This window comes from Plecotus auritus (assembly GCF_963455305.1).
Source record: "Plecotus auritus genome assembly, chromosome: 8".
Taxonomy (NCBI): Eukaryota; Metazoa; Chordata; class Mammalia; order Chiroptera; family Vespertilionidae; genus Plecotus; species Plecotus auritus.
Window position 1 is genome coordinate 92706994 of NC_137782.1, and position 17201 is coordinate 92724194.

The 17201-nt window shown below is 49.7% G+C and overlaps 1 protein-coding gene across 1 annotated transcript in view; it reads left to right on the forward strand.

Annotated features, from left to right (window-relative positions):
• The window catches only part of CASS4 (Cas scaffold protein family member 4), a gene marked incomplete at both ends in the record, with an annotated part of 40626 nt that extends 23741 nt beyond the window's left edge, over positions 1 to 16885 (forward strand). Inside the window, 6 exons of the mRNA XM_080683922.1 lie at positions 2198 to 2620; positions 8581 to 8670; positions 9612 to 9692; positions 10561 to 11868; positions 13200 to 13277; positions 16475 to 16885. Of these exons, the coding sequence (XP_080540048.1) occupies positions 2198 to 2620; positions 8581 to 8670; positions 9612 to 9692; positions 10561 to 11868; positions 13200 to 13277; positions 16475 to 16885 (2391 nt within the window). The remainder of the gene's footprint in view (positions 1 to 2197; positions 2621 to 8580; positions 8671 to 9611; positions 9693 to 10560; positions 11869 to 13199; positions 13278 to 16474) is intronic.
• Between the last annotated feature and the right edge of the window lie 316 nt (positions 16886 to 17201).

The following is a 17201-nucleotide window of genomic DNA, read 5'->3' on the forward strand; positions in this document are numbered from 1 at the left end:
TCTTTGCTTTGTAACATAAACTTTGATGGTCTTTGTTATTAAAACTCTGAGACATTCATTGATTGCATGAGGTGTCCAGAGGCAGCCCCGGCCTATTGTAGGAAAATACCATACCAGAAGGAGTCACATTATAGCAACATATTCAGGTTTTTCCTTTGCTGGGAGTTTACGTCCTCAAGGCGTGGGCTGCTGCTCTTAAGTCAGCAGGCCGAAGGTGCAAAGTCTACCGTGTCTCCAGAATAAGACTGTCCCTGCCTGTCTTAGACAGCTGTGGGTGCCCAAGGGGTGGGTGACCCCACAAGCCCATCGTTCTCTGGAAAAGCACCCCTGCCTTTCACAACAGGCAAACCCGCCAGCGAAGCCGATGCCAGGCTGCACCCTCCCGAGCACCTGCACCTCGCAGCCGCGGCTCCACCTGAAGGCACACAGACGCCTGCAAGCGCGTCTCAGAGCTTGGGCTGTGATATGTACTCGTGGGAGTTAGGATGACAAGTCGGAAACTGTGTTTTTGTGTTCCCTTTCTTCCTGGTGTGGGCAATGTGTAATTTTCCAAAAGGTAAAACTGCGACTCCCGTGCAAATAGAAAATGAACTCGCATCAAAGATTTTGTTCAACTGATTAACTAGGGAACCAGACAAATGTGCAAACCGGGTCAAAGAGCATCGAGGGCCTGGAAAGGAACTTTATGATAGAGTTGCAGGGCTACGTACAAATTTGGTTAAAGTCTGACAAGGTAATAAACTATAATCTTCCAGGATATCTTTTCCTACCAAACACAAAATATTTGCCTATTTCACTGGAAAAAATTGTAAAGGAGCATGTAACTTCACTTGTCTTGACCTCTATCCCATCCTCTTGCTACGATTTGAAAGCCCTGTTCCCTCTAAATGCTTCATCTCTGCTGGAGTCTCCAAGCAGAGCCCCATGCTCCCCTGAAACCTGCTCACAGCACATCCGAGAGACAGGAGCTGAGTGTGAGGACAAGCCAGGCCTGAGACCCGTCTTCTGGACAGCATGGCGGCCATTGTCACTGAAGGCCACCTGGAGGGAGGCCAAGTGTCACGGAGAGCGTGCTGCTTCCCTCCTCTCCACAGAAATAAGAGCTGTCATCTGGTGCCATGTGTCACTTTTCTTCCAAAGGCCTGACTTTGGGGCATCACATGACTCACCCTTATCCACCCATCAACTCACCAGGTAGCCAGCGAGCCCCTACTGTGCGCTGGAACCTATATACCCTAATTCTCCTATAATAAACATGCACTGATATCATATAAGGAATGATTATACTAGTATTAACCCCACAGAAACAAACTACCTTCATTTAATTACAGCACAAAGTTCTAAGGAGAAGGGAGCTTAGCCATCGCTGCTGTAGCAGCAAGGTGATTTTTTTTTTTTTTTTTTAGGAGTGTGTAGCTTATGGAAAGAACAGGTCTCTGAGAATTAGGGAAACAGACTGGATTTGATCCTGGCTGTGTCACCATAGACAAGTCAACTAACCTGCTGAGTCCTAGTTTCATTATTCACGAATTAATGAACTTTTTTTTAGCATCTCCCTATGCACCCGGGTCCAGGCTTGACTCTGGGGACAAGAGCAGAAATAAGCGAGATATGGTCCCAGCAGACGTGGGACTTCCAGTCCAATCCAGGAGAAAAATAACAAGAACCGGACAAAGGATGATGTAATAATTATGACAGTAACAGGCAAGCTTTACTGAGCACTTCCTAAGTACTTGCACTTGAATGAGCTTTATATGCATCAATCCATTTAGTTCTTACAAGAACACCATAGGGTAAGATAGTTACTGTTATTCCCATTCTGCAGACAAGGAAACTGAGGCCCAAAGAGAGTAGCCAATTTGCTCAAGGACACACAGCCAGGAAGTCACTCAGCTATGTAACTGCAAGGGTCATAGTCACCACAGATTAAGTCAGGGCCATGAGGGCATATCAGGGAGACTGGACCTGGTCTCAGGGTGCAGGTCAGACTTCCCTGAGGATGTGACATGTCACCTGAGACCCCAAGGATGAATAGGAATGAATCAGGCAAAGAGCAAGGACCAGAGCCTCTGGGGACGAGGGAAGGAGATAAAATAGCAATTTTGAAGGGCTCCAATGTGCCTGACTGAGCAGTATTGGTTCAGGGGTCAATGGCAGTGGTAATAACAATGAATTCTTTCTCCCTTCCCACCCCCAGGCGCTCTTGGCCAGGGCACTTTATAACAATATCCCGGACTGCTCTGATGAGCTGGCTTTCTGCAAAGGAGACATCCTGACCATTCTAGAACAACACGTGCCAGAAAGCAAGGGCTGGTGGAGGTGTTTGCTCCACGGGAGGCAAGGCCTGGCCCCTGCCAATCGCCTCCAAATCCTCTCGGAGGCCCCCACAGACAGTCCCTGTCCCCCTTGGCTGAGACCCCTGGAGGAAGCTCTCGCCAACTCCAAGGAGGCCTACCAGGTGCCCACCCTGCTGAGCCCCCCACCTCCAGGCCCCGTATACGAGCCGATGAAGAGCTGGGTGATGGGGCCCCCGCCACACACAGTCCAAGTCTACGAATTCCCTGACCCACCTGCCAGCGCTAGAATCGTCTGTGAAAAGATGCCAAGCTTTCCGAAACAGGTGAGTATATTTCCAAATGAAAGAGGTAGGGCTAGAGATGTGTGACACCCAGGGGCGGGACCACCCTTCAATCACTGGTGCCTGTCAAAGCAAATGGGCCAATGGGACCCAGACCATTGGTGTGATGAAGTGAACTTGGGTTTGGCCCCCACTTAGTGGCCTTCCCACCCTGCGATGCCCCAGCTCTCCAGGCACCCACACCTGGTGTGAAACTGAACGTTTAGTCCAGCTGTGCGCGAAGTGCGGTGGGCATGCGTGGTGGCCTTTTTCACCCAAGGTGGGAACGCTAGGACGGCCAGTGATAAATGGAGAGGTTGGATTTCCATGGGTTCGAAGGCAGGAAATTACTCATCAGTTTTAAAATATATATTCCCTTCAACCCAGAAATTTTACTTCCAGAATTGCTACAGAAATCCACAAGATGGCAAAGATATATCTGGATGGAGAGGCCATGCCACTGTAGCATTATTCGTCATAAGGAAAAATCGAAGTTGCCTAAATGTTTGTTAACAGGGGATGGTTCATAAATGTGGGCATACTCCTGCAACAAACTAGCATGCAGTTGTGAACAAAAGAGGAGGTAGTTTGTCCTGGCCAGTGGCTCAGTGGTTAGAGCAGCAGCCTGCATACCGAAGGGTCACAGGTTCCATTCCCAGTCAAAGGCACGTGCCTGGGTTGCAGGGTTGATCTCCGGCCCTGGTTGGGGGGTGAGGGAGGCAACCAATCAATGTCTCTCTTTCTCTTTCCCCCTCTCTCCTTCCTACTCTCTCTAAAAATCAAAGGAAAAAGTATCTTTGGGTGAAGATTAACAACAACAAAAAGATGAAGTAGTTCTCTGAGGTATTTATATAGGAGAATGAAGAACCATTTAAATAAAAACCAAGCAAACAAAAACTAAAAATTCTGTGTGTGTGTGCGCGCGCGCGCATGCGCGCACGTGCGCGCGTATGCATGCTCACACTTTGAAAAAAATGCACGCCACCAGTGGTTACCCTTAGGAAGTGGGATTGGCCGAGGAGAAAGTGAAAGAAAGCCTTAAGCAGGGACCTTTATTTTATTCACTCCTATGTCCCCAGCCCAGGACCGTGGCCAGCATGGGTGGGCACCTGTAAATATTTCACGACCTGAGAGATTAGGAAGTTGATGTGTGTTATAGCATAGAGTGTTCATTACACCTGAAATTCTTTTTAAATGGGTTTTTTTAAAGACAAAAAGAAGCACCCAGTAAATGCAGAATGGAAAAAAAAATTAAAGAAGGCAAGGAATGAAAACAAAAAAGGAGAGAGATAATAATGCGCTGTTTTCCCGAGCCCGCGCCTTCATGAGGTGCTGAGAACACAGAACAGATTTGCAAGGACTGCAGCCACTGCAGCATTCCCTGCCACCGAGCCTTCGCTTTCCGCTCCAGCGACAGTCCGCCTGGCACAGCTCTGGGCAGAGGTCGTGACGAGGCCTGTGTCCGGGAATGTCCACTCCCCATGAATGTGCTGGAATGAATCAGGCAAAGAGCAGGGACAAGGCCCAGGAACGTCATGCTTGTGCCACCGGCCTCCCCACCAGCTCCCAGCACCATCTGCAAAGAGGCATGTGCTGATTCCCTAAAAGGCTTTGAATGCTTCAGACGTTCTAACTCCCTGGGCTGCCACGCAGAGAAGCAGACAGCTGTCCCACAGAACAGCTGCCCATCGGGCACCGGCTGCAAACCCCCAGGAAGCTGGCTGGGCCCTGCAGCAGCCCTTGGGGTGGACCCAGGTCCTCTCCTGGAACAGCCAGGGAACGTGGCCTGGACGGGGCCTGGCACGCCCACCTGCCTCTGAGCAGCTGGCTCGGAGCAGGGCCTCGCTGGTGTTGCCTCAGGAAAAGCACGGGGCCTGTGCTGAAGTTAATTTTTCTTTTCAAAGAGGCAAAAGAAAGGGGAAAAATGAAAGCCATTTCCCCCTTCCTAAAAGGAAAAGAGCGGGGGATGCCCACAGGTCACCAGGGGTCCCTGACATCCAACAGGCTGCCCCGTGAACGTTTGTTGAATGGTTGCAACAACCAGACACAACACAAGGCTTCCTACCGTGGCCTTGCACTTCTAGACTGACACCTGGTGGAACAGGGAGGTGGGTGTGCTGTCTCAACAGCAAAGGGCCAGGGCACGCGCCCTGAGCTTTGTTCTTGAGTGCAGAGTGTCCGTGGTGAGAGCCCCGGCCCATGTGGGCGGCAAAAATCAGACAGAAACCACAACTGCCGACGGGGAATTCAGAAACCAGGGGCTCCACGCCAGGCCTCTTGAGGTGGACCCCGTAAACCCCCGGGGAACTTTTCCAGCTTTCATTCCCTCTGAGGTTCCCTCTGTGGCTGCCTGTCCAACACCACTGCCCTCTCATTTTTTTTGTTTTGTTTTGTTGTTGTTTTTTAATTTAATAAATCTTCATTGTTCAGATTATTACAATAGTTCCTCCTTTTCCCCCCCATAGCTCCCCTCCACCAAGATCCCACCCCACCCTCTGCCCTTACCTCCCCCCACTGTCCTCATCCATAGCTGTACGATTTTTGTCCAGTCTCTTCCTGCACCCCCCATTCCCCTTTCCCCCTGAGAATTGTCAGTCCACTCCCTTTCTATGCCCCTGATTCTATTATATTCACCAGTTTATTCTGTTGATCAGATTTTTAATTCACTTGATTTTTAGATTCACTTGTTGATAGATATGTATTTGTTGTTCATAATTTTTATCTTTACTTTTTTCTTCTTCCTCTTCTTAGAGAATACCTTTCAGAATTTCACATAATACTAGTTTGGTGGTGATGAACTCCTTTAGCTTTTTCTTATCTGTGAAGCTCTTTATCTGACCTTCCATTCTGAATGATAGCTTTGCTGGGTAGAGTAATCTTGGTTGTAGGTTCTTGCTATTCATCACTTTGAATATTTCTTGCCACTCCCATCTGGCCTGCATAGTTTCTGTTGAGAAATCAGCTGACAATCGTATGGGTGCTCCCTTGTAGGTAATTAACTGTTTTTCTCTTGCTGCTTTTAATATTCTCTCTTTGTCTTTTGCTCTTGGCACTTTAATTATGATGTGTCTTGGTGTGGTCCTCTTTGGATTCCTTTTGTTTGGGGTTATCTGTGCTTTCAGGACTTGTAAGTCTATTTCTTTCACCAGGTGGGGGAAGTTTTCGGTCATTATTTCTTCAAATAGGTTTTCAGTATCTCGCTCTCTCTCTTCTTCTGGCACCCCCATAATTCTGATGTTGGTACGCTTGAAGTTGTTCCAGAGGCTTCTTACACTATCTTCAAATTTTTGGATTCTTTTTTCTTTTTGCTTTTCTGATTGAGTGTTTTTTGCTTCTTTGTATTTCAAATCTTTGACCTGATTCTTGTGTTTCTCTAGTCTGCTGTTGGGTCTCTGTATAATATTTTTTATTTCAGTCAGTGTATGTTTAATTTCTAGTTGGTCCTTTTTCATATCCTCGAGGGTCTGGCTAAATTTATCGGCCTTTTCTAGGAAATTCTTGAAAAACCTTATAACCGTGGTTTTGAATTCTATATCCAGTCATTTGTTTTCCTCCATTTCTTTCATTTGTGATCTGTTTCTTTGTCTCCGCATTTTCGCTGCTTCCCTGAGTTGGTAGAGTAGCTTTGTGTGCTAGGTTTCCTATATGGCCCAGTGGGTCGGCCTCCCCAGTTAACCTGAGGTGTTTACTCTTGGTGAACCCCTTTGTGGTCTGTGTGTACAGCCTTGTTGTAGTTAAGTCTTGATTGTTGTTGGTATCACTGGGAGGAATTGACCTCCAGGCCAACTGGCTATGTGTATCAGCTGTGTCAATGCCAGGAGACCTGTGCTGGAGACAGCCTTATAGGACCAGACTTGCAAAATTGCAAAAGCCTCTGTGCTCAGCTTGGATGGGGCGGAGTCTCAGAGCTGAGCAGACAGTCTTGGCTTCCCGTCAGCCCTGCCCTTGAGCGCGCACCTCCAGACCTCTGCCTTCCGCAGCTCCCCTGAGTTTCCGCCTGACAGTCCAGATTCCCCCAGGCTCACCCGGAACTGGGGTTCAGTGCAGTCGGAACTGGGGTTCAGTGCAGTCAGGAACTTCCAACTCCTTTCCACTAGGGAGAGCTAGGGGCAACCTCAGTAGTCAGTCTTCTCTGCATGCACGCACACGAGCCTCCAGACCCCTGCCCGTTGCGGCTACCCCAAGTCTCCGAGTCTCCGTGTGCCTTTCTACCTGACTCCCCCCTTATGAGCCTGGGTCCACGGGGTTTCGCCCAGAACTGGGGTTCAGTGCAGTCAGAACTGGGGTTCAGTGCAGTCACAGAAAGCCAGCCAAGCACTCAGTCGCCCTTCCTCTCTGCGCACGTGTCTCCGTACCTCAGTCCTTTGCAGCTCCTCTGATTCTCCGTGTGCTTTCCTCTTTCCTTCTAGTTGTAGAATTTCCACTCAGCCAGCTTTCCTGTGGTTCTGGATGATGTCCGTTCTGTCTTTCAGTTGTAGTTTTGAAATTGTTGTGCGAGGCAGCAGTTTAGGTGTTTACCTATGCCGCCATCTTGGTTTCTCTCCCGCCCTCTTGTTATTGCCTCTGTGCTGGGGGGTCTTGGAGAGCCTGTGCGGGGCTCAGGATCAGGAGTCCTGGTTGACCTGCCCACCTGGGCCATCCTCGCTTCTCTCTCTTCCTCTGTGTCACCGGAACCGTGGACCGATCATTTTTAAGCTCACCTCCAGTTGCACTGTTTGGTGATTCTAAGTAATTTTGCTGCTGCTTCTACACAAGAAGGAAGGAACAGAAGACAGGGGACAGATAACCAGTTAGGCGTCCTCCCACCCGCAGAGCAGCCGACATCTCCTGCTTGTGTAATCGGTGGTTAGCCCTGCATCGGAGGCTGCCCAGGAACACGCCCTCAGCAGAAGTGGTCGTTGCTAGAACAAGGCAGCCTGCAAGGCCAGGTGACCCATCTCACAGACTCCCCTTATACCTGGACAACTACCTCCAGATTAAGGCTGGCCAAAAACAAGCAAGATGGTGGAGACATGTCACTTTTCTCATGTCGGCCCAACAGAGGAACTGCCTGTCAGCATCAGGCGTCTCGATGGCTGGAAGGGACCTCTGTGGACCCTAAGGTTAGAACAGCCCTTCGTTTTACAAATTAGGAAACTGACTCCTAGGGAGGGAAAGGGCAGGTGGACACTGAGATTGAAGCGTCCTGTTGGTCTGCATGTCTGTTTGCGTTCCTACTGCCAGCACCCAGGACGAGACCCCACACACCCTCGGCCTGCATTTACCTGACTCTGTGGCAACACTGTCTACTCTTCGCATTCATTTTTTTAAATTGAAGTTTAACCTACAAATCCTAAAGGTACAGCTCAGTTACTAGGATTCAGATCAAGAAACAGAACAATACTAAAAGCAAAACAAAAAAGTAAGATAACAGAGCCCCTCACACCTTCTCCTGGTCACTTCCCCCTGGGAAACCACTGTCTTGAACTTTGTTTTACTTTTTATTCCAACTTCCTTAACACAGTACACTGGCCTGACTTGTTAGAATCGCCAAATGAAGAACATATCCGATTTTGGTTTAAATTCAGAGAAGGGGATCTTGTGTTTCAAGTGAAGGGGTCAGATCTCCTGAGGAAATTGCTCTCTGACCCACCAGTTCCTGGAGTTCCCTCCTAAGCCTTTTGAAACCATCCTTCTCAGATAAGTTCCTTAACTGATCGCCATCTCGAACCCACGTTTTCCAAGAAACACTGGGCATTGCTGAGCTGGCTCCCTCCCACCCGAAAGCCCCTCTGCTCCCGCAGGTGATGCTGCAGCTCCTGTGACCACAGTCAGCGGCATAAACACAAGGGGCTGGGGTCACAGGGGAGTAGCCGTCAGCAGAACCGCCCTGGACAGCTGGGGGGCGGGGGGGGGGGGAGAGCGTAGTGTGTTGGAGTACTCGGGGTGACCTTTCCTTTCCCTCGGTTCTTTTTCTCCCCAAGGCCGTCGTCCCGATTCCCAGACCGGCCCAGGCCTCGTTGCTCGCTCTGTACGATGTGCCCGCCCAGAGCCGCGGCCCCTCTGCCTTGAAGGTAAGCCTTGACCCCGGCCCTGCTCCCCCAGGGGCCTCTTAGTGTCACAGGGATGACCTCCGGAGTGTCTGCCTGCTCCTGGCCCCAAAGGGCCTGGCACGGCTCAGAATCCAGCTTCTGCCAGGGAGCCAGACCCACTCAGAACATTATGACTGAATGCTGAACATCTTTAAATGCTTCTCATTTGTAATAGACACTTATGTCTATGCACACAGACTTATATGTGCATATACATATACACATTTTGAGAATAATATTTTGAAAGATATACAGGGTGGGGCAAAAGTAGGTTTACAGTTGTGAGTACATAAAAGTTTGTCCTTGTATTATTATTTATTAATTATTTTATTATTTTCCATATGAACAACTTTTTAAAAAAAATATGTTTTTATTGATTTCTGAGAGAGAGAGAAACATCAGTGATGAGAGAAAAAAAAAAAAATCCACTGGTTGCCTCCTGCACACCCCACACTGGGGATTGAGCCCACAACCCGGGCATGTGCCCTGACCAGGAATCTAACTGTGACCTGGTTCATAGGTCGATGCTCAACCACTGAGCTATACTGGCCGGGCTGTAAGCCTACTTTTGCCCCACTCTGAACATCAGAGTATTAACATCATCATTGGTTATATTAGCATTGATTACCTCTCAGAGATAAAATTTTAGATGCTTTTTAAAAACTTATTTGTTTGTAACTGGCATGTCAAATTTGTAAGGCATGCTTCCTGTAAGCAGAGGACAAGTTCACTCACTTCTCAGCCCATCCGAGCTTCTGGGCTGCAGCACATAGCCCACTGCAGCACAGAGCTCCATGGCCCACACCCCACATCCTCAGCGGTTTGTGTTTGCGTTTGGAAGAAGCACTGGCGTGGGAGAGCTGTGATGGCTTAGCCTTCAGGAAGGAAAAACCCACGTGGTCCTGCTTTGTGGTCTTTCCCAGGAGCCGGGGAAGCAGCAGTTATATGACATCCCCGCCAGCCCCAGAAAGGCAGAATGTGGTCCCCCGGCCGGCCAACCCAGCGTAAGTATGACTGGTGCTGAGATCCAGTGCATCAGACCTGCAGAGCCTCTGGGACAGGTGTTAGCTTGGTCAAGATGGGCAAGGCCAGCTCCTCGTGGCAGACCTCATTTCTCGAGCCCCTCGCTGCAGTGGTCCGTGAGCAGGGCGGCTGTGTGGGTGGGATAAGGCCTCTCACCTCTGCAGCCTCCATTTTCATTACAGACTCCTGGCGAGCATGGAGACCCCTGGGAGGGACCCAGCGCAGTGCTGGGCAGAGTAAGCGCTCAGCCTACCTTAGAGAAATGCTTCTTGTTATCTTAGGCTTCAGAGGCGTGCTGTGTTTAAGTGGGTTTCTATTTGTACGTCAGGGAAACGCCTTAACCTGAGATCTGTGTCATCCCTGTTGATCCTGGATCCTGTCACATGTCTGCAATCGATATGTACACACCCAAGGTGATCAGGGAAGGCCTTACAGGAGGGCTGGCATCTGAGCAGTGTTGTGAGGGATGCATAGATGGAAAAGAAAAGGGTGGGAGGTGTTTAGAGCAGGGGCACAGTTTGGGCAAAATTAAATATCTCGGTATAAAGTGACCATTCTGGGTCCAGGGAAAGGTAAACAGCATGGCAGCTGGACCTACAGGGAGGTGGGGGCAGGTGAGGAAAGTGTGATGGCAGCGGGAAGAGAGGCTCTAAGGAGAGCGGAGCCAGGCTGTGAAGGGCCTGGAGAGACAATGGCCGGGGGAGCCACTGCAGAAGCTTGAGCAGGGAGTGGCCATCAGCACAGTGCCAGGCGCGTCAGGGCCTCGGTCGCATGCACATTTAAAAGTGAGGGGCTACGCCTCTTTTCGCTGCTACTAACCTGGGTGACTTTTTGCGTGGTTCTTCACAGAGGCAGAGTGTTCCCGTGACATCAACAGTTCCCTTAAGGAGAGCCTGCTACAAAACATTGCCAAACCCCCAGAAATCAGAGTGGATTTATGACACTCCAGTGTCTCCAGCAAAAGCTGATGTGAGAAATGTCTGTGTTACCAGCTTTGTGGAAGAATCGGGGTCCCATGCCCTCCCCAGATCCATGTCCAGTTTCCAAAGTCCTCCGAATAGCAGAGCGCGGTCCCTCGCTCCACTCTTGCGTGGAAATGTGCCTGTGCGGAACCCTAGCCTTCCAGAAGTTCCCGCCTGCCCTGGTCCAGCGCCTGGGGATGCCTGCCCTTCCGATGGCGGTGTCAGCTACAACGTCCCTTCAAGCTTTCTGATTCCCCGAGTGGAGCAGCAGAACACCAAGCCCAACATCTATGATGTCCCTATAGCTGTGCCCAGTGCCCCTCGGGTTGGAAAAGAGCCGGGGGACGCCGACGGGGCTTCAGAGGAGACCTCAGACCCTCACTGCGCATGGCTCTCCAGACAGGCCACATGGCCCGCCCCTGAGCCGGACAAACTGTCCGTGAACAGCTCTGACAGCAGGGCCAGCGTCACGTCTTCCTGCTCCTCCACGTCCACCGACTCCTCGTGCAGCTCCTCCTCCGAGGAGTTGGCGAAGGAGCTCTCCTTGGACCTGGCCTTGGCCAAGGGGACGGCGACAGCTCTCCAGCAGAAGGTGGCCAGCTCGGTCGCCGGCCTGATGCTTTTTGTAAGCAGGAAGTGGAGACTCAGAGACTCTCTGGAGGCCAACATCGACGCAATCCGCAGGGCCGCCGACCTCATCGAAGAGTCCCTGAGAGAATTTCTGGATTTCGCCTGCGGAGTCTGCGGGGCCGCCTGTAACCTCCCCAGCAGTAGCCTTCAGGACAGAATTAGGGATCAGCTGCAGAGGATCTCAAACTCCTACCACATCCTGCTGGAAACTAAGGAGAGCCTGGAGGGCTGCAACTGGTCCCTGGACGTCCTTGTGACAGACAAAGCCCAGAGCAGCCTGGATGACCTGGAGAGGTTTGTCATGGTGGCGCGGATGGTTCCGGAAGACATCAAGAGGTTTACCTCCATCGTCATTGCCAATGGGAGGCTCCTCTTCAAGCAGAACTGTGAGAAGGAAGAGACCCCGTCGTGGGCCCCCAAGGCAGAATTCAAGCTTGCAAAAGGCACCCAGCTTCCCCGGAGGGAAATGGAGTCCCACCAGCGGAGTGCACCTTGTCCTCAGCAGAGGGAGAGTGGGCCCTGCCCCAGGCTGCTCGGGAAAAGCTGGGCCAGTGTCTGTGAAAAGGTGAGTCCGGGTTCTGAGTGGTGTAGCCTGAAGGGCTCTCCATGTGTACCTGGCGTGGTCACCGTTAAGTCAGGTGCTGAGAGCCTTCCAGTAGCTGGATAGGCTTTGGGAAAAAAAATTCCTGAAAGTAAAATTCTAGATGAAATCTTAGAAAGAAGTCAGCTATAAATATTTCTCTCTTCTCCGCGTCCACTGCGGCTATCTAGAGAGTGGTCTGGTTCCTGAGCAGGGGCAACGGGGGATTGAGGAAATGCAAGAGACAGACACAAATACAGTAGGGAAAGCTGGGACTGGGTGGGACCACTGTCCTCTGATGGAGAGACAGGGACCCAGAGCCGATACAGCAAAAACCAGGAAGTTTTACTAAAGCCCAAGACAAAGGAGATTATGTGCATTTTTGTGGCGTCTTTGTAATGGTCACTTCTGGGTGGGCTCAGATAATTGCTTACCTCCTGGTACTTGGCTGGATTTAGATAATGAAACCCACCCCCTGGTGCCTGAGCTGAAGGTCAAGCTGACAACACACCTGCCTCTAGCAAGGTGTGTTTCCAGGACATGGCTCTGCCAACCCCACTGAATTCAGCTGACAATAATTAAAGAAATGCTCATGTGCCTTCCCAGGTGCTCTCTACAGTCAGCTAAACATTTTAATGTTAAGGCAGATAGGATGTCTTCTGGAAATTTGGGGATTTGGGGTTTACCTCTGACACTAAGATGAGAAAGGACTTTAAAAGCCATTCTATGAACAAATTTCTTAATTTCACAATCAAGGTTTTTTTGCATTTTTTTGAAAGTTATGAATTTAGTCATGGTCAGTGTGTTTCTTATAAATGGAAGAAGGAAGTGTAAATCTCTTCCAAATTGTGTGTGGTCTCAGCAGCCTCAAGACTCCAGTTGCTCTTAGAAAAACTCTGCTGCATGAGTTCAGATGCTATAGAAAGAGTACGTCTAGTTCAGGAACTGCAAGTCCCTGCGGCTGTGTGGCCCAGGTAACTTGGCGCTTTGGGGCTCAGTCTTAGTATCTTGGTATTCTGCTAAAATGCCTTGTGGTGTAAGAGCCGCAACACATTCTAGACAAGCTAGAAATCTGGATATTTTGCATTTCCCAATTAAATAAATATTTTTTAAAAGGGCCTGTGTGTCATTTGCTAGGCCATATCGGTAGACACAATTCAGCCCTTGGGCGGCCAGAGTGTCCTTTGTTGAAAAAGGCTTCAGTTCACAGAACAAAAGCATGAAGAGGAGTGCTCAATTTCAAAGTGGGCTTAAAGAGCTAGCCAGCCTTACAAAAACCATTCAAGGGGGTGATTTGGAGGGATTGTCTTTTTCAGAAGTTGCCTAACCTGGAAGAGAAAGTAAAACCCATCCTGGAACAAAGATTGGATGAAAACAAAGACTTAGAAACACAGGTAAGCGATAAGGATCACCCTCCCACCTGCTGTGAGTCATTCAACATTGTGGCCAAGACGCTGGCTGGCCGTGAGACTTGGGTTTTGCGATGGTTTTTCCTTGTTATGGTGGAAGGGACCCTGGAGGTGGACAAGTGGAGCACAGAGTGGGGACCGTGATCTTCAACCACTCCTGAGATGCCACGGGGCAGAGTCCAGGGCTCACGCTCCCTTTGACATTCTCTTTTGCAGCTTCTGGTTACAGCTGAAAGGCCATTTTGGTTTGGGGGATTGTATATCTTCAACACCTTCTTTTTTTTTTCATTTGGATTTGATTCTTTCTAGATTGGTTTTTATTTCTTTTTCTTCAACACTTTTTGACACTTGATGTTCTTTCTTTATTTTCAGTCAAAGGTGTTATCATTGTGCTTTTTGTTTTGTTTTGTTAATAACAAAATAACAAATCACCCAGGGATATTTTTTCCATTGATTTTTAGAAAGTGTGGAAGGGTGGGAGGGAGGGGGAGAAAGAAAAAGACATTGATGTGAGAGAGACACACTGATTGCTTACCTCCTGCACCCACCCCGACCTGGGCCAGGAATCAAACCTGCAACCCAGGTACATGCTCTTGACTGGGAATCGAACCTGTGGCCCTTCAGTGCACAGGCCAACGCTCTAACCAGTGAGCAACACCAGCCAGGGCCCATTGTGCTTATTTTTATTGATGACCTTTTCTTGGTGGCAAATGACAGCAGTTTTCCTTTTACCAGTTTAAAAAGTTCCCTTTAAATTAATATAAGTGGATCCACTTAAAGACAAAGATTAAGCAAGTTCGTGTTAAGAGGAAGCCAGGAAGAGCTTAACTTGTGAAGGTTTTCTTTGAATCACTAAAGCCTGGGAAGCAGTAAGCCAGCCCAACCCCACTGGCTGGGGGAGGAGGGGTGGGAGGTGGAGGGTCGCGATGTCCAGCCATGTGGACAAGATCATTTGCCTTCTCAGAGGTAAATGAGGACCAGGACCCAGGCCTCCTGATCCACGTTCCGAGAGCCTCCAACACCTCTCTATGGGCCTGAAATCCTTGCTCTTTTCTTCAGCGTGAAGTAAGCCTTAGACCAGGCCTCTCAGATTGGAGAGTGTATCACAGGCTCCTGTGTCTCCGCTCCCCCAACTCCCCGCCACACACAGAGTGTCTGACTCAGGAGGTATGGGTGGGACCGAGAACTCTCTTCTAACAAGTTCCCAGTGAAGCTGATGCAGCAGATCCAGGGGCCACACGGGAAATGACGGCTTTAGACGGACAGTGCTTCTCAAGGTGGGGGGCACCGCTGGCCATTGTGTGGGTGGACACTCTGCACCCCCAGCGCTGCCTCTGGCTGCCTGCAGAGCTCCCTGGTCGTTGTGATAGATAACCAGGAATATCCCCCAGTTCCAACGGCCCAGGATGAGAATCATGGCGCATTTTTACTTACCTACAGTTAACTCTTTCAAGCTAAGATGCTGACATTCCAACGTGTAGATTGTTGCTCCTCATTCCAGCCTCCACTGCATCCTCCTCGTACTCCCTGCCCCCAGAGATCCGTCTCAGCCAGCACCCCACTCTTTCCTTCCCTTTACCTGTCTATCTTGGTCCATGTGTGCTGCTGTAACAAAGTCCTGTAGATGGAGTGGCTTATAAACAACAGACATGTATTTCTCGCCATTCGGAAGTTAGGAGTTTGAGATCAGGGTATCAGTGTGGTCAGGTTCTGGGACAGTTCCCTGCCAGGCTGCAGCCTGCCTTTGCCCTGTGCCCTCTGGATTCCTATAAGGGGCCCATGGGGCCCCCCTGCATGGCTTCACCTAGTCCTAGTCACATCCCAAAGGCACGCTCTCCTCATGCCTTCTTATTGGAGAGGGGAGTTTCAACATATGAATTTGGGGAGGACACACCATAACACCGTGGGAGTGCTTCTGGGACGTGCATTTTGAGGTCACAGGTCGATGAGGGTTTAAGGATGCAGCTTAACAGGAAGAATGGGTTTCAGACTTCACAGACTCCAGATCTTTATTTTGCTCATTGAAGATTCTAGGCAGCCTCTTTCTTCAGGGAGCCTCTCTCTCCTCACTTATCACCTAGCAACGGGGCTTTCGGTTGCTCCCTGGAGTGGTCGCCACTAAGTTAAATGCTGAGATCTCTCCACAGTGGGAAGGCTCTAGGGGGACACTGGGTCCACAGTCCAGAAAATAAAATTCATGAAAGTAAAATTATAGATAAAAACTTATTAGCAAGCAAGAAAAATGTTTTTTTAAGTATTTTTTTTATTGATTTCAGAGAGGAAAGGAGAGGGAGAGAGAGATAGAAACATCAGTGATGACAGAATCATTGATTGGCTGCCTCCTGCATGCCCCACACCGGGGATCGGGCCTACAACCGGGGCATGTGCCCTGACTGGGAATTGAACGGTGACCTGGTTCATAGCTTTTGCTCAACCACTGAGCCACACCAGCCTGGCACAAGAGAAATTTTTTTTTTTATTATTGATTTTTTACAGAGAGGAAGAGAGAGAGATAGAGAGTTAGAAACATCGATGAGAGAGAAACATCGATCAGCTGCCTCCTGCACACCCCCCACTGGGGATGTGCCCGCAACCAAGGTACATGCCCCTGACCGGAATCGAACCCGGGACCCTTCAGTCCGCAGGCCGACGCTCTATCCACTGAGCCACCGGTTTCGGCACAAGAGAAATATTTTAATGTTGAGGCAGGTATGTCAGCATACTTACATTTTTTCTGACAAATTTTGAGGGTTGGGTTCTACCTCTGATACTGGAGTTAGAAAGGAGTTTTTAAATCCTTTAAAATCTGTTCTTTGAGGAAACATTTTAATCTCACCATCAAATTTTCTTGCATTTTTAAAGTTGTAAATTTGGTCATTACCAATGTGTTTCTTCTGATGGTTTGTTGAGAGAATTGAATAAGATTTCATATATTTGTATAAAATATGTGAGATTATATATTATGCAATTCATAAGACTGTATATATCATAATGTTTATATAACAGTGCTTTGAAAACATAAACCTTAATTTATTAGGCAAATGTTGCGCTATGGGGCTTCCCAGACAAAACCACCTTTTCTTACCAAAAGTCTACCAAACTGAGCAAAAGCAGGAAAAGGGGCCAAGCCCAGCCTATCGGTGGAATCTGCCTCTTATCCGCTGCTCTCTTCCCTCCCCTAGAACCCCAACTCCCCTGTGCCCCTGCCTCCGGGTCAGCAGGACCCCGGGAAGAAGGCCCACCTCTCGGAACACTGCCGGCTCTATTTCGGGGCGCTCTTCAAGGCCATCGGCGTCTTTCACAGCAGCCTCCGCCACGGCCAGCCCCCCGAGATCCTCGTGGCGCAGAGCAAGCTGGTCATCACCATCGGGCAGAAGCTGGTGGACACGCTGTGCAGGGAGACGCAGGACAGGGACATACGCAACGAGATCCTCCGCGGCAGCAGCCACCTGTGCAGCCTGCTCAAGGAGCTGGCGCTGGCCACCAAGCGCGCCGTGCTCCCGCGCCCCAGCCCCGCCGCGCTGGTGCTCCTCAGGGCCGCGGCCGATAAGCTGGAGCAGCACGCGCAGCAATTCAGGGGGTCCTTGGACTGAGCCTCCCTCCCTCCCCTTTCTTATGGGGAAAGCCAGCCCGCGGGGGTGAGAGAGGGTGTACACCGATGGGCAGAAGAGCCACGTGCTGGAAGGACATTGACCCCAGGACATTGACTCGTCCCACAGAGAGTCAGGGGAAAGAGACAGGTGTTGAGTAAGGACCTTGCTAAGTATTCATCACGTCAGGTCGGTGTATAAAGTGACATTGTAGAAACTGATTTTTATATTGGTTAAATGTGTGCCTGTTTTAAATTCATTCAGTATTTATTTATTGGACACCTACTAGATGTGCAAGTCTAGGTGCTGCCCATGTAGC